We start from the raw sequence: 24,340 nt of genomic DNA, 5'->3' as shown, positions 1-24,340 counted from the left end.
GGGCCTCAAGACCCAGAAACCAATGTCTAAATATTAAATATAAGACTGTTGGGAGTCCAGGAATTTGATCTGAGAACTGAATGGCGCATATAACTCTCCCTATAGCAATAGCACTTAGACTTATATACCGCTTCACAGTGCTTTACATCCCTCTCTAAGCGGTTTACAGACTCAGCATATTGCCCCCAACAATCTGGGTCCTCATTTTACCCACCTTGGAAGGATGGAAGGCTGAGTCAACCTTGAGCCAGGTGAGATTCGATCTGCCAAATTGCAGGCAGCTGGCAGTCAGCAGAAGTAGCCTGCAGTACTGCACTCTAACCACTGCGCCACCATGGCTCATCCAAGTTTTCTTTATTTCTGCAGTGTAATTTAAACCCAGAGGGAAATAGAGATAATAACACCCAGACAACCTTGGCTGATCTTGGAAATGGTCAGACCTACTAGCATGAGACAATTATGGAATTTCAGAATAATAGACTTCACACTGGGAAATTGAAGGAACTCAAAGGACTATGAGCGCCATATAAATACTTTTTTGTATATTCAGCGGTATTTGCTGATTAAAAAAAGACCGTCTGAAGCAAAGGTGAAATCCAGCAGGTTCTAACAGGTTCTGGAGAACCGGTAGCGGAAATTTTGAGTAGTTTGGAGAACCAGCAAATACCACCTCTGGCTGGTCCCAGAGTGGGGTGGGAATGGAGATTTTGCAGTATCCTTCCCCTGGAGTGGGTGGGAATGGAGATTTTGCAATATCCTTCCCCTGCCATGCCCACCAAGCCACGCCCACAGAACTAGTAGGGAAAAATTTTGGATTTCACCCCTGGTCTGAAGTAAATGAAAACTTAAGATAAGCAGGAAAGTCTGAAAGTTGAATGGAAATCTACACACACACACACACACACACGTCATAGAACGTACAGGTAGTCCTTGATGTAAGACCACCATTAGGACCAGAATTTCAATTGTTGAGTGAGTTGCACCCCATTTTACGCCATTTTTGCCACGGTGGCTAAGTGAATCCTGTGACCATTAATCAAATCTGTCTTCCCCCATTGGCTTTGCTTGTGGGAAGCTCGCTGGGAAGGTTGCAAATGGTGATCACGTGACCTTCTGGGGCACTACAACCATTGTAAATACATGCTGATTGCCAGGCGCTCGAATTCTGATCGCTTGACGTAAGTGGAGGACCCCATTATAAGTCACTTTTTTTTCAGTGCCATGGTAACTTTGAGCAGTCGCTAACCGGATGGTTGTAAGGCGAGGACTACCTGCCTAGGGGATTTAAAATCAAGTTCTGAAAGGTATTAATGGAGCAGAATTCCTAACAACTAAAAGTTGCATGGCACCATTTATATTGACCTACATAACTGATTCTGAAGTTCCTGAACACCCAGTCGGCTTGCTCTTCCTCTGACAGCATCTCCACCGTGATGTCTCCATAAAGAACCGGCTCTTCTGCAAAAGGCCAATAATGGTCACATTTTACCTGGGAAGGAGGAAAAAAATAAAGCAAAGTTACAAACAGGGAAACAAATGTCTTAAGAGGGTTTCCTTCGCAACCGTCAAAGTCAGGTGGTGGTACTCAGCCGGTTCAGACCGGTTTAGACAAACCGGTAGTGGCGACCTGCGGGAGGCACTATGCCGTCCTATTTAGCCAAATTTTCTAAACCGTGCGCATGCGTGCCAGCCACACGCACGAGAGAGCAATGCGTATGCATGCACGTTCATATTTTTGGTGCGCAGCGAACCGGTAGTAAAATTATGTGAAACTCATCTCCGATCAAAGTTGATGCAAGAATCCAAGGCAGGAACATGCAAATCAAGACATAAAACACATTCGTTTTTATCCAGGAGACCCTAATCCATCCCCTTTATTATGGTGGTTGTTTTGTGTTGGATAGCGGCTTGTCTGTTTTGGATTAGGTATTACTGAGAAAAAGAAAGATGAACAAATCTACCTGCAATTTTTCCTACTTGTACACTCCATCTGCCTTAACCAGCATTGTCAGTGCCTTAAAAAAATTACCTTTCAGGTTGTGTGTAAACTACAATATTTATTTATTGCATCGGGACAAATTCTGCTTGAGAAATGGTCTGTGTTCCTGCTTGTCCCTCTGCCCATCTTTTAAATTTCATATTATTATTCTTCCATTGTTTATTTTTTATTGCTTCATTCCTCTGCTATTGTTATGTTTACATTTTTAAATCATTCCCCTCCACCCCCTATTTTATTGTTGAAAGCTGCCTAGGGTAGCCCCAAGGCAAATACGTTACAAAGAAACACACAAAGAAATATCTTTAATCACAGATATCATGGAAGTTTAAAATGAAGGCATTTGCCTTAAATTGAATTAGCCTGCTGGTCTGTCTAGCTCAGTGGGGCCTACACTGAGTAAAGTGGCTATCTAAGATTTCTCTTCTAGTTTTGTTAGCCCATATGATTAATTGGTCAAGATTAGCAAAATGGTTTATTGAGTGAGCATCCAAAAAGGGGAAACAAACTGAATTCATTAGTTCCCAAGGAATTAAAATTCACCTCAATCAGACACACTTTGTGTGCTAATTGTAGTTATTGCTGGAGTGGGATGTATTGGCAACATTCATTTGTGGTTGTTTCATCTCACAGTTGAACTTACTGTAATGCTTTCTGCATGCAACGGCCATTGAAGACTTTCCAAAATCTACAGCTGGTGCAAAATATGATTGCCCAAATGTTAACTGGTTGTCTCCAGGTGTGGCAATATAACATTATTGCTGGAGATCCATTGGCTTCAGCTTTATTTCCAGTTGCAATTCCTTTATTTCCTGGTTATCGTGCTTAAATATCCCAGTAAATTTGCTAAAAGCCTGTTTCCAAAAATATTTAGGATTTAGACAGTAAAAGAACAGCTGTATCTGAGATGAATGTGGCACTCCAGATAAATCGATCAATCAATCACTCAATCAATTCCTTTAGTTGTGTTGCAGGAACAGCGAATAAGGATGAATTGATCTTCTACATATACTTAATCTTCCAATAAAGGAGGAAAGAACAGCTGGGCCAGCAAGAGGCTTAGCCAGTTTAATGTAGTAGTTAATGGCACTAGGCTAGAAACTGAGAGAGTGGGAGTTCCAGTACAGCCTTAGGCACAAAGCCTGTTGAGTCATCTTGGGACAGTCCCTCTCTCTCAGCCCTAAAAACACTTCCAAAATCTTGTTGAGAAGACTGCAGGAACCTGTGCAGATATTTTCCAGTAGTCAAAAAATGACTTAAAGAGGCACACACAGATAATGCTAGATGTAGAATTTTAACAAGACTCCGTGACAATCCCAGGGATGAGATTCAACCAGTTCGGACTGGTTCAGGCGAACCGGTAGTTCTGATGATCAGCTGGCCCCGCCCATCTGCCCCCACCCTATCCTGTCCTATATTTCCTTCTTTCTGGCTCAGCTGATTTGCGCGGCACGGCTGATTCCCACGCCTCCACTATGCTACTTACCGGGATTGCCTTAGAAGGTAAGCAGCTGAGCTTCAAATTGCTGTATTTTGAATGCTGTGTGCAAGCATGTTAGGCGCCCGCAAAGCACACAGTCACCGAACTGGTTGTTAAACCGGTTGCAGTCCACCACTGAAGTGACCTCAGATATCATTTTATTTAATGCCCTGCTCGGTCTACATACCCTTCTCTTCTCATTGCACTGAGTAAGCATAACAATGATTTGTGACTTCTGCTGGAGAACCATCTTCCAAAAGTCATTCCTTGTCTCAGGGAGTGGTCCTTGTGTTGCAATATACTCTTGTGGAGAGTTATAACCCTACAAAAGAAAAAGCTTACTAAAGTATTATTTTATCGATATATCTTTTTAAATAAATGTTGCCTTTTAAACCACATCAGACTGTCGTTTCGTCCCAAGGATATCTGCAGAATGATTAATTCTTATGTAACTGCTGCCCTTATATTTTGTGTGTGTTGCTTAAGCCAGGGGTCTCCAACTTTGGCAACTTTAAGACTTGTGGACTTCAACTCCCAGAACTCTGGGAATTGAAGTCCACAAGTCTTAAAGCTGCCAAGGTTGGAGACCCCTGGCTTAAGCAGTCTGTCAACCCTGAAGCTGGTCTGGCCAAAGCCATCTTGGAGCTTCAGTGCTGCCACACTAGAGCTAAGGGAAAGGGAGGGGAGATTAGCGATAATTGGAGCTGCGTAGTCAAAACAAAATATGTTCTCTTGGGAACCAAGGACGTTCTCACACCTGGCCAGAGGAAGGAGGAGTGATGTCACCAGACTAGCGGGCGTTGCCTTGATTGGGCCATGTGACTGATTGTTTGGGATTGGCGGGGGGGATTTTCACTTTTAATTAGGTGAAAACCAAAGAGACCCTTCAGAGTCAGTTTTCACCAGATATGTGCCAATATGTTATTTCCAATAAAGCAATTCTTTGAGGGACCTACCTGCCTCAGAGTTTTTGCTTACAAGGGATCTATTAATTGGAAGCCCAACATAAGCAGAATCAACATTCTTATGTTTATGTGACCCTGTTAACTTTGGAACTAGTTGGCATGCCATAAACTAGAATTGCTATTAGGGGGAACAATTTTAACTGTTTACATACATTACAAGAGTTGTGCTGGTGCGGTGGTTAGAATGCAGCATTGCAGGCTGATTCTGCCCACTGCCAGAAATTCAATCCTGACTGGCTCAAGGTTGACTCAGCCTTCCATCCTTCTAAGGTCAGTAAAATGAGGACTCAGATTGTTGGGGGCAAGAGGCTGACTCTGTCAACCACTTAGAGAGGGCTATGAATCAGTATATACGTCTAGGTGCTATTGCTATTACAGTCTGGATAGTATTTTCCAAGCTATGAAAATACAACTGTATTTTCACTTATCTGAGTTCAGGTTACTTACAGGGATGTAGTTGGCATTAATGTAATCAGAGCCTTCTTCTTCATTCATTGAAACCAACTGAACACGGCTGAAGTCATCTGCAAAAAGACAACATATCCAATGACAAATTCAACATAAATATATATATATCACAAATTTTCGAATGAAGTCTCTGAAAATTTATGCATGCATTTGAATGCATTTGGGGAAAAATCAGGAGTCAATCAACTTTCAGTAGCTGATATTTCAATACATTCATAGTTTTGTATACAGGAGAGGGAAAGTATACAGGAGAGGGAAAGGGTCGCAGTGTGGCTCAGGCTGTAAGAAGCCTGTTATTAAAACACAGCTGTCTGTAATTACTGCAGGTTCTAGTCCCACCAGGTCCAAGGTTGACTCAGCCTTCCATCCTTTATAAGGATAAGTAAAATGAGGACCCAGATTGTTGGGGGGGCAATAAGTTGACTTTGTAAATATACAAATAGAATAAGACTATTGCCTTACACACTGTAAGCCGCCCTGAGTCTTCGGAGAAGGGCAGGATATAAATGTAAACAAAAGAAAAAAAGTACTTCATGACTGCCACCCAGAAAAACCCTTCACTTCTGGATTACCAGGAACACATTACATATCAAATACCATTTGATAACCTTAAGCTAACCTTATTCCATGGAGAGAGGGAAGGAAGGAAGGAAGGAAATAAATTTTTCTATGAGTTAGATTTAAATATAGAAAAAGCTGTCAGGAATGTAAGTCACAAGAGTGCTATGCTTTTCTATTCAACAAAAACTTGTCGTATTAGTTGAATTAATAACATAATAAAGGTAAAGGTAAAGGTTCCCCTCGCACATACGTGCTAGTTGTTGCCGACTCTAGGGGGCGGTGCTCATCTCCGTTTCAAAGCCAAAGAGCCAGCGCTGTCCAAAGACGTCTCCGTGGTCATGTGGCCGGCATGACTCAACGCCAAAGGCGCACGGATCGCTGTTACCTTCCCACCAAAGGTGGTCCCTATTTTTTCTACTTGCATTTTTACGTGCTTTCGAAACTGCTAGGTTGGCAGAAGCTGGGACAAGTAACGGGAGCTCACCCCGTTACACGGCAGCACTAGGGATTCGAACCGCCGAGCTGCCGACCTTTCGATCAACAAGCTCAACGTCCTAGCCCCTGAGCCACCGCGTCCCTAATTACCACATAATACCATGTGGTAAATTTACTCCTTTCTGTAGTTCAGAAGGAAAGAATAAGAAGGGCAAGGAAGCTAATAGAAAAAGAAAAATGCTCAGAACACATGAAAAAATATAATTGGTAGTTTCCCAACAATGCTACCTTTAGTGCTGGCATTCCATGTCACTTGAATGCCAGTACGAAGTCTGATGTTGCATACAGCAACTCCCTCCTAAAATAACAACTTACAAGGCAGGATATTTGTGTAGCGGTTTTTGCTGCGATTCATGGGAAGATCTGCTGCAAAATGTGGGGTTTCCAGCCCAATCAGTTTCAGTTCCTGAGTGTGACAGACAAACACACACATTATGCTTAGACATCCTTTGTATCAGCATCTTTATCGTTAGGCAAGGTAACTCAATAACAACATTATAATCAAGGCGACCCATTTGTTTTCAAGAATAGCTGGGCTAAACCCCAACAAGGGGGGCAACTGCGAGCGTGAACCATTATTTTATGTTGACTTAGTATTTGCTTGCTTTTCTTTCCTCCATGGGACAAAATGGACAACATGACGGGGGAAAAAAAAGAAAAAGGAATAATACAATTAAGTAAAAGAGGAATTCTGAGACTAAGAGAAATCATCTTTGTGAATGAATATTTACTTATCTGAATAAATAAAATAGTAATGTTTTTATCCACATCAAACATTGGTGGGATTATGTGGGAAAGAAATGTCTTCATTCATCCTACCTACATTTGCAAAGTGTACACTACAATGTCTTTGGAAGTGGTTGACCATTGGTGTCTTCTTCCTAGGGCTGAGAGAGAGGGACCTGCCCAAAGTCACCCAGCTCATTGTGTGCCCAAGGGGGCACAGAGCAATAGCAATAGCACTTTGACTTATATAGTGCTTTACAGCTCTCTCTAAGTGGCTTACAGTGTCAGCCTATTGCCCCCAACAATCTGGGTCCTCATTTTACCTACCTTGGGGGGATGGAAGGCTGACTTAACCTTGAGCCTGGTGGGATTTGAACTGCCAAATTGCAGGCAGCAGAAGTAGCCTGCAGTACTGCACTCTAACCAATGTGCCACTGAGCTCACAATCTCCCAATTTCTTGCTGGGTGCTTGAAAGACTACACCAAACCATCTCTCAGCAGGGATACACGTACAAATATCACACACATACATGTGTGTGTGTCACACGTATCTGAGTGTGTGTTTGTCAGGCTGGCCAAGATAACTTATTACGATAGTGCCTTGGTACTCAACTGCTTTGAAGCTCATTGAATTTTGATACTCAATGCATTCTGACATGGAAATTTCACCCATTGTTTGTTTGGTACTTGATGCACAAGCTAGAACTTGTTGGTTTCAGCTAACTTGTGACTCACTATATTATTCCTTTAGGGAAAAATCTGTTTGGTGTTCATTGGTTTTGGTACTCATTGTGCCTCCCGGAACCAATTAATGATGAGTACCAAGCAGTAGTGAGTTTCAATTTAGTTTGCTACCGGTTCACTCGTGCTTACGCTCATGTGTGTGTGCAACACTTCTGAGCATGCACAGAAGTTTCTGTGCATGCACAGGAGCATCCGGGTAGGTTGGCCATCGCTGCCGCTTCTGGGGCGAACCAGTAGCAACCCATCACTGGTACTGAGGTACCATTGTATTAGGTCTTTTCTCCATAATAAGAAGAAGTGGCTGTTAGATTATCTCCCTGTTTAAAGGAAAGTATGAGATCTCTCTTCTCCATGCAAGGAAAGTTTTAAAAAGAAATGGAAAAGAAAATGGTATTTAAGAAGTAATAATCCCTCCGCTCCTTTGCCCGGCTTTGAAGTGGAAAAGTCTAAGTATGCTATCTAGTCATTTACTAATTTATTTCCATAAAATTTAAACAGCCAGTATCTGAATTGGAATTACCTCAAATTGCAGAGAGAATTTATAATCAGAATCTTTGGCCATATCCTTGACGTAGCTGTCAAAATCATCCAGCTGGACAGGGCTTTTTAAAAAATGCATACAGAAAGAAGTAAAGAAAATTATGTTATTCACAAAAGTCACCATCTGGTAATTGAACCAGGAAGCTGAAGAAGTAATTTATGTCTGTATCCAACTAACTGGGAACTGGATGAGAGAAACATCAATAAAATACGATATGTCAGATAGATATTACAGAAGTGAGGCCAGAATGGTCTTTTAAAAATAAATAAATAAATAAAATTCCAGAGATAGCTAGACAATTTCAGCGTCCTCACTCACATGCATCTCTTCTCAGTTCATGTCTTATCTAGAATGAGATAGAATAAAATAAATAAAAGCCAGCCCTCCTTCTCACAATAGCAGGTGAGCTGATAGTATTTGAATTACATGTCATACTACAGCAAGGGAAAGCCCCCTCACCTGACTGAATTCTTCACCCCCAGGCATCTGTCACCAGCCACAGTGATATCGAAAGTGGGCCATCACTCCACGATGCAATTTGTGTCATGACAGCTGATGGAAATCTGGTCTTTGCATGCAATGATACACCTGTCTTTTGCACAGTCTTGCCTTCCCCTAAAGACATCTAAAGTCTGTTTCTCATACCGTGTTTCCCCAAATATAAGACCCTGTCTTATATTTTTCTGAACCCTGAAATAAGCGCTTGGCCTTATTGCCATGCACTCAAAAGCCCGACCGGGCTTATTATCAGGGGATGTCTTATTTTGGGGGAAACAGGGTATGTGAAATCATAGAACAGGAAATCTGGAATCCTTGTCCCCAATATTTTATTTTATCCCTGAACAATTGGCAGAAGGTAAAGGCCCATCCACACATGTTAACCCTACTACCTGAAAGACTGCAGTCCAGACCAGGTTTATTACCTCATCCAATATGAGGAAATTTTTAATGTTTGTTGATTATTTTCAGCAGGACTCAGTCCTCTAAAAAACCTTCTCACAGGTCAGGATCCCATCCTGTTGTTCTAACCTCTTATTTCCTGAATACAGGTAGTCCTCGACATACGATCATAATGGAGGCAGGAACTACAGATGTAAATTGTTATGATTGTAAATGAAGGCATCATGTGATCAAATTTTTTATTTATTTGTTTTTTTTTTGTGGTGGCCATTAAGCAAATGTCATAGCTGTTGGGTGATCACTATGGTCATTAAGTGAACCCATTTTACGGGCATTTTTTTTTTTTTGCCAAAAACTAAAGCAAGTGCCAGAAACAGGTAAAAGCATTGAAAACTGCAGTCATGCAACCACCAGACGTTACAAATGGCCATAAAGATGTGTTGGTCGCCAAGTGCCTAAATGTAACAGTAACAGAGTTGGAAGGGACCTTGGGGGTCATCTAGTCCAGGGATCTCCAACCTTGGCAACTTTAAGATTTGTGGAGTTCAACTCCCAGAGTTCCTCAGCCAGCAAAGCTAGCTGAAGAATTCTGGGAATTAAAGTCCACAAGTCTTAAAGTTGCCAAGGTTGGAGACCCTGGCTCTAGTCCAACCCCCTGCTCATGCAGGAGACCTGTACTAGGGATTTGAACCGCCCAACTGCCAAGCTTTCTGATCGACAAGCTCAGTGTCTTAGCCACTGAGCCACCTAGTGGAATACCTAAATTGTGATCATGTGACTGTAGGGTGTATCTCTGTGCGTAAAGCCATCATAACTTTGAAATCGGGTTGTCTTGGGGGGGGCATTATAACTTCAAATGATAATTAAATAAACAGTTATAAGTCAAGGACCACCTGTAATGAAGGAAAGTCAACCACTCTTCTTGTATAATTTCTGTGCTCCAATTTGTGAAGATTAGAGGACACGTATGAGTTTCTTTTCCTTAAAGCAACAAAATCCCAAGGAACCTGTCTCTTATCAACAATTAATTACAGCTGTTTACCTGCTTTCATTAATGATCCAGTGAATAATTAGCAACCGTGTTGAGTGATGGAAGAGTTTGATAACAGGAATGTTCCTGGTTGTCGTCCCCCCACATTTCTTTCACGCTTTATGAGAGTCAACTAAAGGCAAACTCTTTGGGGAATTGTTAACAAGAGATAATTGATTTTTCCCCAGTGCTTAATTTTCCATTTGTCAAGAACGTTTTTATCATGAAGGATCTGCTGTGAAAAGTAAATGGAAACCTACAGATTCTCATGATGGAATGTCATTTTCAGCAATACCTTCAGTTTTTGGACAGCCCTTGAGCAAGGACAAGGCTGTTGTGGCCCGCCGGCAGCCAGCAGAGTTGGCAGCAGAGTCAGACAGTGAGGAGGTTGGGGTGGAGCATGGGCCAGTCCTGGGGGCTGGGGAAAGCTCAGACGAGAGCTCTGCGTTAGAGGCACAGAGAGAGATAGACAGCAACGAGACAGAGGAACAGCTGGAGCCCGTTCCCAGTGTGTGCATGCACAGAGCTGCTAGAACACAAGAACAACTCAGAAAGTCGGGTCAACTTGGGGAGTAAAGCCACACCTTGGAGGTGATTGGCCCCTCCCATAAAAAAAACAAAAGAGGAGCAAATGGGGAGGGGGCTTTTGCAGGGAACAATCTGTTCGTTTGTTCATTTCAAGAGTGGAAAGTTCTGTTCGTGAATCTAAGAGATTCTGTGCCAAGTTTTACCTTACTCTGCATTTGGAAACAAGTTACGCCAAGCAAGATAAGGTGTGTTGATAAATATTCCTTTGAAAAACTGTTTGGACAAGCCTTGCTGACTGTGAATGAAAGTAATTCACAGTCGTGTAAATAAAAGAGGTTTTGTCGGGACTAAGACTCTGCTTCCTGCTTTTTAAGGGAGCCTCGATCAGAACAAAGGCAGTGCAGGTTCCAAATTTGAAAGGATTCTTTCCGGGCTGATTATAGAAAACTTGGCAATTGTAAGGTCATAATATAGTGCCCTCTGTGATGTGGCACCCTCTTCTTCCCTTTTATTCTTTAAGTTTTTGAGCTTTATGATTTTCAGCCCTGGAAAACTTCTCCGCCCCCCCCCCCTTTTTTTTCTTGGACATTTACATCCTAATACCAAACTATTTCTATAACCAAATGCATGGAGGGGAAAAATACTGACGCATTAATTAAATAATTGATATTTATAAAATGAGCATACTTGGTCAGCTTTCTCTTCTTCAATCCGTTTTTACTCCTGCAAGAAAAAAGGACAAAAACATTCCATAGTTATGCCTCATTTCCAGTTCTGTGGCTGTATATTTCTAATGTCTCCTATCTACGTGGTTGCTAACAGTAAGCACTGACTTGGTAGCACGCAATCAATCAGGCAATCTTTCTAATAACAGAAATGCATCAGTGTCGACATTTTAATGTGCATGTGTGGAAATTTTTTATCTCGTATGCTGCAAGAATCTAACTTCCCCGTGGATTTAATTGGGCAATGAAAACTTGCTTATCTACCTCCTTGCTCCCATTGTCTGCTTCAGAACCAGTCCTACATTTCTGCAGGACGAAACTCCTGATTGTCAGTCCCAAAACAGAGACAACTTTTCAGCCATAGTTTTACCTATTTTATTTATTGCAATATTTAACTGCCTGGTAGAAGGGTTTAAAAGCAAACTGGCTCATTCCTAAAAAACCACAAGAGTTCTAGAGCACATTCTTGTCTCTAGCAGGCCAAGAATATATTTGCTTAAACCAAGTTAGATATTTAGGTGACGAATATTATGTGCCCTATATCATCATCATACTAAATCAAAGCACCTAAACATGCAATGATACGATTCCATGTAACTATATCCAGATTTTCTTAAAGCAAAAACCTAGATTTGGTTTGTTCCAAAGGTTCTTTTTCAAGAAGCAACTGGACTTTCTGGTTTTTCTTTGAGGATGTTTTGCTTCTTATCCTGAAGAAGCTGAAGAAGCTTCTTGGATAAGAAGCAAAACGTTTTCAAAGAAAAACCAGGAAGTCCAGTTGCTTCTTGAAAAAGAACCTTTGGAACAATCATGATCTGGATGACTGAGAATCTCGATAGACATTTAGATCTGGTTTTGCAACACTTTTTACCTTTTTATTTCAAGGAATAAAATGCATTCACAACTTTGGAAAATTCAGATTAATTAACCAAACCCGCCAAGAGAGGAAACTGGTTTGTTCAGCCTTCCCCAGCCTGGTGTTCTCCAGATTTACATCTGTCTGTAAGGGAAAGTTGGGAACAATGGTTGAGCACATCTGGAGAACAACAGGTTGGGGGAAGCTGGCTTTGATTATTGTTAAGCAGAAGAAGATAATATGACTTACCAAGGGTTAATATAAAATGCCAAGAGATAATCAGTCCAAAGGCAGGAGGGTAACAGAGTTAGGAAAGCAAAGACACTCCTACGCCTGTGAGTATTAATAGATAACATACACAGATTTTTTTTTGTCAGAAAAAAAAGCAAGATTATTAATATGGCAAACAGAAGTCAATACAGCAATTTGTCATTTGTTAGACTTGGGCAGTCAGAGATCCCAGAAGAAGTAATAGAGGGACTTAGAGGCCCCCTAAATTTAGTTGGTGCTGAACCTGTTCATCAGGCAAAGAAGTCTGCAATTACAATTAAGGCTACGTGATGAAAAACAGAAAGAAAAGGTGCATCCTTTTTTTTAAAGGATGCAACAAATGTCTGCATTTCATTTATTTATTTTTATTAAACAAATTTGAATACCTGACCATTCTACCAAAGGCAACTCTGGGAAACCCACAACAATCATTTGTGCTATTTTCTGCGGAAAGAGAAGCTTAGCTAGCAACTAAATTCAAAGGCTGACAATCCTTGAATGTCCCAGACACTCCTGCATTATGATGTGAGTGCTAAAAGAAGGAAAGGAAGGAGGATGGAGGCGAGAAGACATTTCATGAGCTTATACATCAGATTGCCCAGACTTTTGAGCGGTATGTGTGGGGTATTATTGAAAAAGAACTCATGAGATTAGATGGGCATCACATGAAATCTCAAACAAGGTCATGACTCTGAGGGAGATGAAATATAAATAGTTATTTCCCCATCTCCATTTTTACTTTATTTGATAGAATAATTGAAGTCCAGTAGCTACTTTAATGCTTGCATGTATAATATTAGCAAACTTCAAACTCTTTTGGATATGGAGGAGAGAGAGAAGGTTGGGTGTGTGTGTGAGAAAAAAATAAGTACGGAAACAGTCAATGCCTTCGTTTCTAGGTTCGTATAATGCCGTATGGAGACTTGGAACTGTTTCCTGGCCTAGGATTAGAACAGGGGTGTCAAACTCGCAGCCCGTGGGCTGGATGTGTCATGTGCTGGCCCTGCCCCTGCCCAGTTTAGCGAAGGGGAAAAAAATCTTGATACATCATATGACGATGCTGTGATGACGCAAAATTGACAACCCTGAAGGTCTCAGTTTCTCTTTCTCTCTCTCTCTCCCTCCCTCTCTCCCTCGTTCTCTTATCTATATCTCTTATCTCTTATCTCTTTTAAATCTATATCTATCTATCTATCTATCTATCTATCATCTCTAATCAATCAATCAATCAATCAATCTGGATAGAGCTGGAAGGGACCTTGGAGGTCTTCTAATCAAACCCACTGCTCAAGCAGGAGACCCTGCACCATTTCAGACAGATGGCTGTCCAGCCATTTCTTAAAAACCTCCAGTGATGAAGCACCCACAATTTCTGAAGGTAAGCTGTTCCACTGGTTAATTGTTCTCACTGTTAGGAAGGTTCTCATTAATTCTAAGTTGCTTCTCTCCTTGATTAGTTTCCAACCATTGTTTCTTATCTTGCCTTCTGGTGTTTTGGAAAATAGACTGAACCCTTCTTCTTTGTGGCAACCCCTCAAATATTGGAATCCTTCTATCATGTCACCCCCTCATTCTTCTTTTTCTCTAGACTAGCCATACCCAATACCTGCAATCGTTCTTCATATATTTTTGTCTCCAGGTCTTTAATCATCTTAGTTGTTCTTCTTTGGTCTTACTAAGGATTTATCTGTTCTCTCTCTCTCTGTCTGTCTCTCTCTCCCTCTCTCCCTCATGTGACCGGATTGCTGACCCCGACATGTGGTAACATGGCCACAGGGACTGTGGTGGGGGAAAATACTTCAGAACTTCAAAACTGGATCATAAGTACCCCTAGGAGATCCATTGCAACATCGAATGGTTGTTAAATGACCACTAATAAGCCAAGGAGTACCTGTATCTCTTCTCACTCGGACACCCCAATTACATTTCTCCTCATTTGAATTGTATATATGAAGTTTAGTGTATATTGTAGCACTGGGCTGTTGGGTTTTTAGTTCTTCTTTAGATTTTTCATGTCTGAGTTTTTAATTAGGATTACATTTGAACTTCTGACTTTGATGCAGATTAAAACCCGCTTTTTCAAAGCAGCCCAAAAGAGGTTAATGATTTCTGTGAACAATTTTCTGCTTCTGGGGGCTCAAGGAGGAAGTGAAGGTTGATTAGTTAATTAGCTGCGTCAATATTTACAGGGAAAACTGGTAGGCGACATTCAGTTTGGAAGTTCATTACCGAAGGATCAGCTTCAATGCTGTATCAAATCAATTTAGCCATTTGTGCCAGCTGATTGCACCCCATAAAATCCAGAGAATGATTTCCAAATTTATCCGGTCTTTAATCTAGCCATTAAATGGTCACCCCTGAGTATAGAGGCAATGCCTAATGGATTTTTTTCTTCCAATCAGAATAACTTTCCTTTTTTCCTCTGATAAATGTATCTGCCTACAGGGATGGCTCTGCCCTATTCTGAAATCCTGGCTGTTCAATAAGACATAATGCAGAGACAGGCTAAAGAAATGAGATGTTTGCCTGCAGTTGTTACGTGAAAACTTTTTCTCCTGAAGCCATATTTTTACAGAGAGGCTGGGAGCAAATGCCAGTAATAGACAAAATCAGAACAAAACATGGGATGAGATTTAAAGCATGCATGGTTTCCTCTTTCAATACTTCTCTTTGCAGCATCTTCTCATTTTCCATGCTGTCCATATCCAAATTTCTAGTTGACTGCCAGGCTTTAGGCGGTATGGATCAATTTTTTAATGGGATAGGGGCTTGGCTTTGCTTTGCTTTCCAGGGGCCGCAGTGGACAGAATCGTGATGCAAAATGAGTAGACATTATGTGAACAGACAGGATTTATTTTTCCTGTTTCTTAAATTTTATTTTTGTTTCTTTTAAATGATGTTCTCATGTTAGTTTTGCTATCAATTTCCAGAATTTTCTCTTTCAAGTTTCTCCATCAGTTTTTAACAACTGGGTTTATTTTTATTTATTTATTTATTACATTTATTTGCCGCCCATCTCGCTTCAAAGTGACTCTGGGAAGCTTACAGGATAAAACATTTAAAATCATCGGGCATAAATATTCCTAACCCAAATAAATAAATAAATAAATAAATAAATCAAACGGAAGTACTATCAAAGTGAAATCATAATAATAATAATAATAATAATAATAATAATAATAATAATAATAATAATAATAATAATAATAATAATATTTTAATTTGTATACCGCCCTTCTCCCGAAGGACTCACAGCGGTGAACAACCAGATAAAATACAAACACAAACACATACAATATTAAGAACAACCCTTAAAAAACTTATTCAATTGGCCAAAGAAATTTAAAATACAAATTACACCCTATAAAATTACAGAAATTTAAAACCCATTAAATTAAATTAAAATTTTACATGGTTACAAGATGGAGAAGAAGGGAGCAGGATTGGAGGAGGGGGGGTGGGATTGTCTCTTAATTAATCAACCACCTCCAGTGTGATAATTCTCCTCCATTGGGGCCCCCAACCATCTGACAAAACCAGGTCTTAAGGCTCTTATAGAAAGTCAGAAGGGTGGGAGCCAATCTCACCTCAGGGGTTAAGATATTTTGGAATAACTTACCCCTTGATGTGAGATTATCCGAAGAAAGACACTCTGGATATTGTAAAAAAAAAAAAAGTGTTGCACATCCCTTTGATGGGCTGTATGCTAAAATAAAACCGGGTCATGATACACATTTGAAAGTAAATCAGGAAGAACTATAATTGTGGAGTATGTCTGGCAAGAACAAAGAATGCTTATTTACAGGAAATACGCATGTGTAAATCTTGTAACAATTCTGGGTAGTTAGAAATCTGACAACTTGCAGATCTCAGCTAACAATTAGGAATAGTGATGGCCTGCAGCCAATAAAATGTGTATTAGATAACTCCTGAGGCATTCATTAGCCAACGCTTAGGAATAAGGGAAAGCTAGAGACCAATAGAACAAATTGTGGAATTATTACTAAAACGTTTATTAGATGATATTTCTTATTATCTCGCCTTGTCCCGCCTTCTCTTTTAGTGAAAACGTATCAAGCTTTCTTAATCCTTTGTTCTTGGTTCTTGGCATTTTGGCCAGTAGCCCTTTTCCTTGGAGTACTCCAATAAAAAGCAATCAGAAAACCTGCACCTTGTGTCTGGTGTCCATCGTTGGCTTCGGCACCAGGCTCAGACCCAAATTGGGGACAACACCTTTTTCAGGCAATATTTCTTAGCTGGGGGATTCTGGGAGTTGAAGTCCACACATCAGTCCACACATCTTGAAGTCTCCCAGTGGAGAAACATTGCCCTTTTCTAAAATGTGCCTGACCATCTTCTTAGATCAAGGGGGTCAAACTGGATTTCTTTGAGGGCTGGATCAACATTGTAGTTCTTCTCTGCAGGCCAGCGGGGTGGGTGGGAGGTGGGATGCAGACTTCCTGCAGCACCCTGCCAGCCAAAATGGGGTGTGTGGGGTCCACATGCCCCCCCATGCCTCTTTTTCACCCTCCATGGCCTCCTGCAGCACTCTGCTGGCCGTTTTTCAGCCCATTTTCGGGCCCTTTTTCAGCTCGAGTGCTGCAGGAGACCATGGAGGGTAAAAATTAGGTGTGGGGGAGGGGGGCACACGCATCCTGTTTTACCCGCCAGAGGCACCATGGTCCGATCCTTTGATATTTCCAGGCCAGCCCCAGGGGCCGGATTTAAGCATCCCGCGGGCCAGATCTGGCCCACGGGCCTTGAGTTTGATATCCCTGTCTTAGATCAGCAAACCTTATGTTAAAAATGTCACTGTGTGCCACAATAACACACCTTCTTGGCTGTGCCCAAATCTATGGAAGGTGCTGACTCTGAAGATAAATTTTATTTATTTTTATTTATTTATTTTATTTGCATTTATATCCCGCCCTTCTCCGAAGACTCAAGGCGGCTTACACTATGTCAGGCAATAGTCTTCATCCAATTGTATACTATATACAAAGTCAACTTATTGCCCCCCAACAATCTGGGTCCTCATTTTACCTACCTTATAAAGGATGGAAGGCTGAGTCAACCTTGGGCCTGGTGGGACTTGAACCTGCAATATTGCAGGCAGTTGCTGTTAATAACAGGCTGCATTAGCCTGATGAGCCACCAGAGGCCCTTATTTAGCTTCTTTTTTCTTGGTTTTTGAAATCGTTCTTTTTATGGCAACTTTGAGGACTGAAACCTAACAGAAAAGCGGGATGGCCATATTTTATTTTATTTTCTTGATATTTAGAGATGAAGATTGCTATTGAGATGCTGACATCCCTATCCCAGAGGGAGGCTATTATAATTTAATCCAAAAAAAATAGGAATATGTTTACATTGAAATAGGCAAAAAAAAGCTTGTATGTCTGTGATAGTGAGGATGGAAAGCTGCCAATCCAGAATGGATTGGTCCTCAGTTGGATCCAAGTGCAGGAAACCAATACAATACAGGTAGTTCTCGACTTACAACCATTTGAAATTACAACAGCACTGAAGAAGGTGATTTATTACCGGTCCTCACATTTACGACCACTGCAATATCTCCAAGGTTTCATGGTCAAAATTTAGGCACCTGGCAACCAGCATATATCTGCAACATCTCCAGAGTCATAGGATTTGCGGCCTTCCCAGCCTGATTACAACAGTCATTGGAGGTAGCTGGATTCACTGAACAACCATGCAATTCACTTAACAACCGCAGCAATCCATGACAATAAAAAGGTTGTAAAACTAGGCACAATTCATTTAACAGGTGCCTTGTATAGCAACAGAAATTCTAGTCTCAATTGTGGTCATAATTCACCGCCTGCCTATATTCCAGGATAGGCAGGTCAGAACTCCAATGTAGACTAAACTTATAAACAAAACATACCCAAGCTAATACTACTTTTATTATAAGATAACAGTAACAGAATATTGTAAGTTTGAATGTGCTTCTCCCACCTCTCTTTTTCTTTTTGAGAATTAGGGAAGGTTCTGTCCGAGATACTTTCTCAAATTACATTTCTGCCCCAGGCTAAGATTTTGGTTTCTTGGTTGCATCTCTTCCCTGTTCTCAAGGTTATTCCTTATTCCCATTACAGGTACATTTCTCTAGCTTGGTCCCAAAAGCATAAAAGAATTGCTTAAATGTGGTTGTTGTGAAGGACAAAATCCTCAGATTTAATTAATAACTTACATGTATTTGTCAAGATCCTGTCCAGAAAATCATAGAAAATGAGATTCAAGAAAGTTTGAAAGACCAACAATGCCCTCTTGAGGCTGAAAAATAGGACTCAACTTTTCTTCTTGATAAAAAGGTAAAAGTACCGGCATGAGTGGAGACAAGAGAGATAAAGACTGCTATAAGTTGTCACTGATATTCTTTTTTCTTAGTTAAGGTATCTCTGCATTTGCTATGTTTTGTGAGAATCCGAGCTCTAGAAAATACAGTACTGCTTCCTCTAATTTTTCACAAGAACAACAAACCTCTGTTTCAGTTGGGTTGAAAAAGAATGATTTTGCCCCAAATCACCCTGAACATCCATAGCTGAAGACAGCTATTTCAAGAAAGTTTCTTGAAATTTCTGAAGTTTCTTTCAAGAAACCTCCATCCATTGCTTCTTGTCCTGACCTCAACTGCTTTAGGGTCAACCTATTCTTCCAAAGCAACTGAAGGCAGGACAATGAATGGAAACTAATCAAGAAGAGAAGCAACCTGGAATTAAGGAGAAATTTCCTGACAGTGAATACAATTGATCAGTGGAACGGTTTGTCTCCGGAAGTTGTGTGTGCTCCAACACTGGAGATTTTTAAGAAGAAACTGGAACACTGAAATTATATAGGGTTTCCTGTTTAAGAAGGAATTGGACTAGAAGACCTCCAAGGTCCCTCCCAATTTTGTTATTCTGCCAGCCCTAAATGTCATTGAATAGCATGCTAAGAACTGCATGTCCCCCATTCTTCCCCATCTCACAGAAAGGGTCAGATAGTCGGACTAGAAGACCTCCAAGATATCTTCAAACCTCAAGTTGACTTAATTTAAAGTTCACTTAATAAATATAGTTAAATATAATAACAGATAACTTCTCAGATGTTTAGTAATTTCATTCTTACACATTGCAAGTGGAGTGTGACACCCTTTGGAAGACCTATAAGGACTGCAGCCAAGTTTTCCAGGAAATGTATGGAGCCCTGAAAAAGTGCCATCTTTACTTAATGACTGCCGTTTTCGCTTAATGAGGCTGCATTCACTTAATGACCACTGCAAAATAAGGTCGTAAGTTATGGCAATCGTAAAGTGGATCATCACACCGGCCTTGAAATTTCTCATTTTTAACTGACGCTCAAAGATATTAAATCATTTAATTGGACAAGTTAATTGGTGGGCTCTATCACTTTGGGGATCTCTCTCTCTCCATCTCTCTCTCTTCCCCCCCACCCCCAGCTTCTGGGAAAAAGGATGAAAAACCACACCAAGATGAAGAAAAAAAATGCATGGAGAAAAGACATTAAAAATTAAAGCCAACTGATATATTTTAAAGCACTATTATCACAATAGTTAGCCTTTACATTGTGCTTTGAAAATCTGGCCAAAGAAAAGGTATTTCCTGTCAGACAGCACAGGTGGTCTTCCTGCAATCTTTCTTGACCTTTAAAAGCCATTTTTCAGGTTTGTGGTACCCATTTTTTAGAAGCACCCATAAATAAAGAGACTACGTTTTAGATATACTCCCATTAAAAAAAAAAGAGATTTCCACTTCTTTGAGTTCTGAAGCTGCTGTTCTTAAAACCCAACTATAACTGCCACAAACACTGTAATGCCGTTTTAATTAGGAAAAACATAATACTTTCTGATCCTTTAATAGCAATTTTGGATTAGATGATAATGACTTGAGATAACCCAGTCCCTAAAGTCTATTGGACTGCCCAAACTGTTATGGAAATTAAAGTTGCACAGAAAGTTTCTCAAGTAAAGATTAATTCTGTAATTTGAAATGTTCTTATCTCATGTCAAAAGAAATAATACTCTACTATATTAAAGCAATTTTTTAAAGACAAAAATTACCAGGATCTAATGGCTAGATTTTCAGTATTAATATCCACCTTAAAGGAGCCAATGTAACAATTATACATTGCAATATAGTGGGGGGAAACCTATATTGCAAATCTTCTGAGATATATACCTACCAGTTGTACGGGAGTTTCCCATCTCTTTCCAATGAAGCAAAATTCACAAATGTTCCTGCTCCACATTCCCTAGTTTGAAAGATTCAGAGTTATTATTGATGGATTTTTAAAAAAATCACATATCTTGGTAGAAAGTCTATCACTTAAAACTTAAAAAAGATAAACTAGACTGTTTTCCTTTTCTGTTACGAAGGGAAGTATGAGGATGATTAAACCTGCTGTTCTTTAGATTGTTGTTTGTTTCCAAGAACAGTTCTGCTTGTCTACTTGGAATGCAAATTAGGATAGGATTAGAGTCCTGAAATAAATGACAGTCCACAGCTGCCTCACCTCTGCCTTTGCTCAACAGCTTGATTTAGAAAACAGTTTTGTCATAAGCCAGAAAATTTCCCAGAAGCAACACTACTACTGCATAAAATGAGCTGCTTAATGGGTTTTTACTGAAAACTGTGAGGGTAGTGATAAAAGATCGGCATGGAGCTTAGGAACCTTAGCAACCAAAAATATGCACAGGTGTGAAACTAGTGCTGAACTTGATGTTGTAACAGAAGGGCTAGGTGGGAACTTTAAAATCATCAAGCTCAAAGTATAAAAGTAATTTACTGCAGTATTGCGTTTAAGAGAGATGCAGTGGTCCACAATCTTTTGGGCATCAGGGATCAGTTCTGCGGGAAACAATTTTCCCATGGACTGGGGGCAGTGGTTTTGCACACTGCCTAGCTTCCATGCAAATTCAGATGAAGTTTTGCTCACTTGCACGTCTTAGTTCCTAACAGGCTGGGGACCAGTGCCACTCTGGAGCCTGGGGGTTGGGGACCCCTGCGATATACAGTTTATGTGTGTATGTATAATATGGTATCTAGCCGATTGGAGAATACTCTTTATAAGAATGTACTGGTCAGCTGAAGTCTGGGAATTACTGGAGCAACATGCAAATCAGTTACAGTTATATAATCCTAAATACGATTGCTAAAAGTGAGCTCCATTGAACATTTTGGACTTTGGACTAAACTGGGTGAGCAAATCAAATTTTTATTCAAGACTAATCCAACAATCCGTTCCTTTAAAGACAGCTTTCTGATGTTGCTAGATGTCTGTGGGATCAGAGAGTTTTGATTTATACTGGCAAGAGGGTGATGTTAATCTTCAGATAAAGAATGGGAATGGAAGGGGTAGGGACCTGAAAGCAAAAAAAGTCTGCTAGAGAGGCAACAAGAGAACCATCGTGCTGGAAGACATCTGCCTCAATCTGATGTCCTCCAAACGGGTTGGACTTCAACTTCTGCCATTTTTATTAATGCTGAATGAGAATTCTCAAAGTTAAAGTACCAAGTCTGAAGGACACTAACTTGGAGAAAGCTAATCCAGTTTCTGATTTAATGCAGGACCTGCAGTCTAATAGTGCAACAGTAACACTACAGGTAGCAGTCTTGCCTCTATTTAAATTCCTCTCTGGCTTATTTGGGCAATTCATTTACACATATAGAAACAGTGCAGGGAAAAGCAACAAAGATAATAAGGGGTCTGGAGGTTAAATCATACGATGATTGGTTACGGAAACCAGGCATGTCTAATGAAGAGAAAGACAGAGGGAGACATGATAGCAGTCTTCCAAAACTTGAGGGGTTGTCACACAGAGGAGACGTGGTCAACCTGTTCTCCAAAGCACCAGAGAGGAAGACAAGAAGTATCAGGTGGGACATTATTAAAGAGATCCTTCCTGGAATTAAGGAGAAATTTCCTGACATTGAGAATAATTAATCAGTGGAATAGCTTGCCTCTGAAAATTGTGGGTGATCCATCACTAGAGGTTTTCAAGAAGAGACTGGACAGTCATTTATCCATAAATGTATAGGGCAGCCATCGTGTGCCAGAAGTGGAGCGGGGGTGTCCACACCGATAATTCTATGTGCCCCGTGCATGTGCATGTGATCCTCCCCCGCTCCCCCCACTCCTGGCACGTGATGGCCCGGTAGGCCCATTTTTCTCTCTAACCAGGCTCCAGAGCCTTTCTAGGAGTCTGGGGAGGGCAAAAACGGTCTTCCCCACCCACCCGGAGGCTGAAAATGGCCCGTTTGTCAACTTCTGCCAGTCTCCGGAGGGTCTCCGGAGTGGTGGGGAAGGCCGTTTTTGCCCTCCCCAGACTCCTAGAAAGGCTCTGGAGCCTGAGGACAGCAAAAAAATGGGCCTTCCCCCCCCCACCCCCGAGGCCTTCCAGAGGCAGGAAACAACCTTTTCCCCTACTTCTGGTGGGCCGAGAAGGCTCGAAAATCAGCATGCGCTGGAGCTGAGCTCACGTGCCCACTGATATGGCTGCACATGCCACATGTCACACATGTGCCATAGGTTCGCCATCACGGGTATAAGGTATTCTGCTTGAACAGGAGATTGGACTAGAAGACCTCTGAGGTTCCTTCCAGCCTTGTTATTCTATGTTCTGTGTGCAAATGAACTAATCTTCATTATGTACTTCTGGGGTGAATCTACTGGAAATGTTAAAGCCATCAAAAATCCATTTACATATCCTCATGTTAAATGTTAGGCTCCGTGGAACAATTTGTACTGTTTCGGTGTTACATATAGAACTTTTATCCCTTAAGAAGACCTTGATATTAGCAGGTGTGTTGTCCTACCTGGCCATTTGCAGATGTTTTCTTCGAAGAACCACCAAAGTTACAAGCAAGAGCCCTATCAGAAGAATGCTCAGAATGGCAAGAATAGAAATCACCACGACGTTAGGATTCATCTCCACAACTGCAAACGGGAACAAGGGATCCAGGTTAATGAAAGCAATTAATACTAGCATTCCCATAAAGTGGCATGATAAAACAAAAAAGATGTAAGCATTGACTTCTGCCAGTGGCTTTCTATTTCTAGAGGGTTTTTTCCTCCTAATATTCTCAGAAAATATCTTTCTGAATTTTTAAATTTCTTCAATGAACGAATCATGTGAATTAACCAGTAACCCATACATGCTTAACTCTGGCTCCCTTCATTGAGAAGACAGAAGTGGATAGAAGACTGCAGCCTAAAACTGACACTCTGGTATGGCCAATGTCAGCCAGAAAACAAGTCTTTGCATAATGATTGAAGGCTATTAAATAAAAGGATGAGGCAGATCTCCCTTCCAACGAGATCCAAGATCCAGGGAAAACATCTGCATGATATCATATTGGCAGGGTTCATCCATTTCACTCATCTTTAAACCAGGGGTGGGATCCTACCAGTTTAACAACCAGTTCGGTGATCGCGCACTTCTCACTTGCGCTATGCGCGCACCCACACCAGATGTGTGCTATAAACGCATGCGCAAATGAACGAAAAACCACTTTCTGCATTAAAACAGCTGAGGTGCGACAATCCACTCTGCCACGCTAATCAGCTGCAAAGATATAGCACAGGGGTGGGCGGGCGGGCCCAGCTGATTGTTGGAGCTACCGGTTCGCCCGAACCAGTCCAAACCGGTAGAATTCCACCCCTGCTTTAAACCCTGATTTGCAAACCATAACAACTGACATTGCACAAAAACAAAGAAACCACATTATACATGAATCCTAACACAGAATAAATAGATACAGGCAATTCTCATTATTCTTTGTAGTAGTGTTCTCTGAAAATGCCATGAGTAGCAAATTAAATAATGCTGAAAATAATGCTGGGGACACACACATAAGGTAATCTCAGTGTTTTGCTGTCCTGCATGTCCACCAATAATCATGACAGCACCAAGATTTTGGACTTACAAACAGCTTTTAATGAATAAGCAAATTTCCAAATACAGAACTCACAAATAACGAGGATTGCCTGTAAATAAAGGATGGTTACATAATACCCATTTCTGACGTATTTCAAA

At 40.9% G+C, this 24,340-nt stretch overlaps 1 protein-coding gene across 1 annotated transcript in view; it reads right to left on the bottom strand.

The window, feature by feature from the left end:
• The window catches only part of PTPRO (protein tyrosine phosphatase receptor type O), a 47,622-nt gene that overhangs the window by 14,058 nt on the left and 9,224 nt on the right, over positions 1–24,340 (bottom strand). Inside the window, exons 4-12 of the mRNA XM_058191510.1 lie at positions 23,121–23,241; positions 20,488–20,556; positions 12,265–12,348; positions 11,122–11,157; positions 7,956–8,037; positions 6,281–6,371; positions 4,889–4,965; positions 3,664–3,798; positions 1,367–1,489 (exon numbers count right to left, since the gene is read on the bottom strand). Of these exons, the coding sequence (XP_058047493.1) occupies positions 1,367–1,489; positions 3,664–3,798; positions 4,889–4,965; positions 6,281–6,371; positions 7,956–8,037; positions 11,122–11,157; positions 12,265–12,348; positions 20,488–20,556; positions 23,121–23,241 (818 nt within the window). The remainder of the gene's footprint in view (positions 1–1,366; positions 1,490–3,663; positions 3,799–4,888; positions 4,966–6,280; positions 6,372–7,955; positions 8,038–11,121; positions 11,158–12,264; positions 12,349–20,487; positions 20,557–23,120; positions 23,242–24,340) is intronic.

This window comes from Ahaetulla prasina, chromosome 7 (assembly GCF_028640845.1).
Source record: "Ahaetulla prasina isolate Xishuangbanna chromosome 7, ASM2864084v1, whole genome shotgun sequence".
Lineage (NCBI taxonomy): Eukaryota > Metazoa > Chordata > Lepidosauria > Squamata > Colubridae > Ahaetulla > Ahaetulla prasina.
The sequence above is the reverse complement of the archived record's forward strand: the minus strand, read 5'-3'. Positions and strand labels throughout refer to the sequence as shown.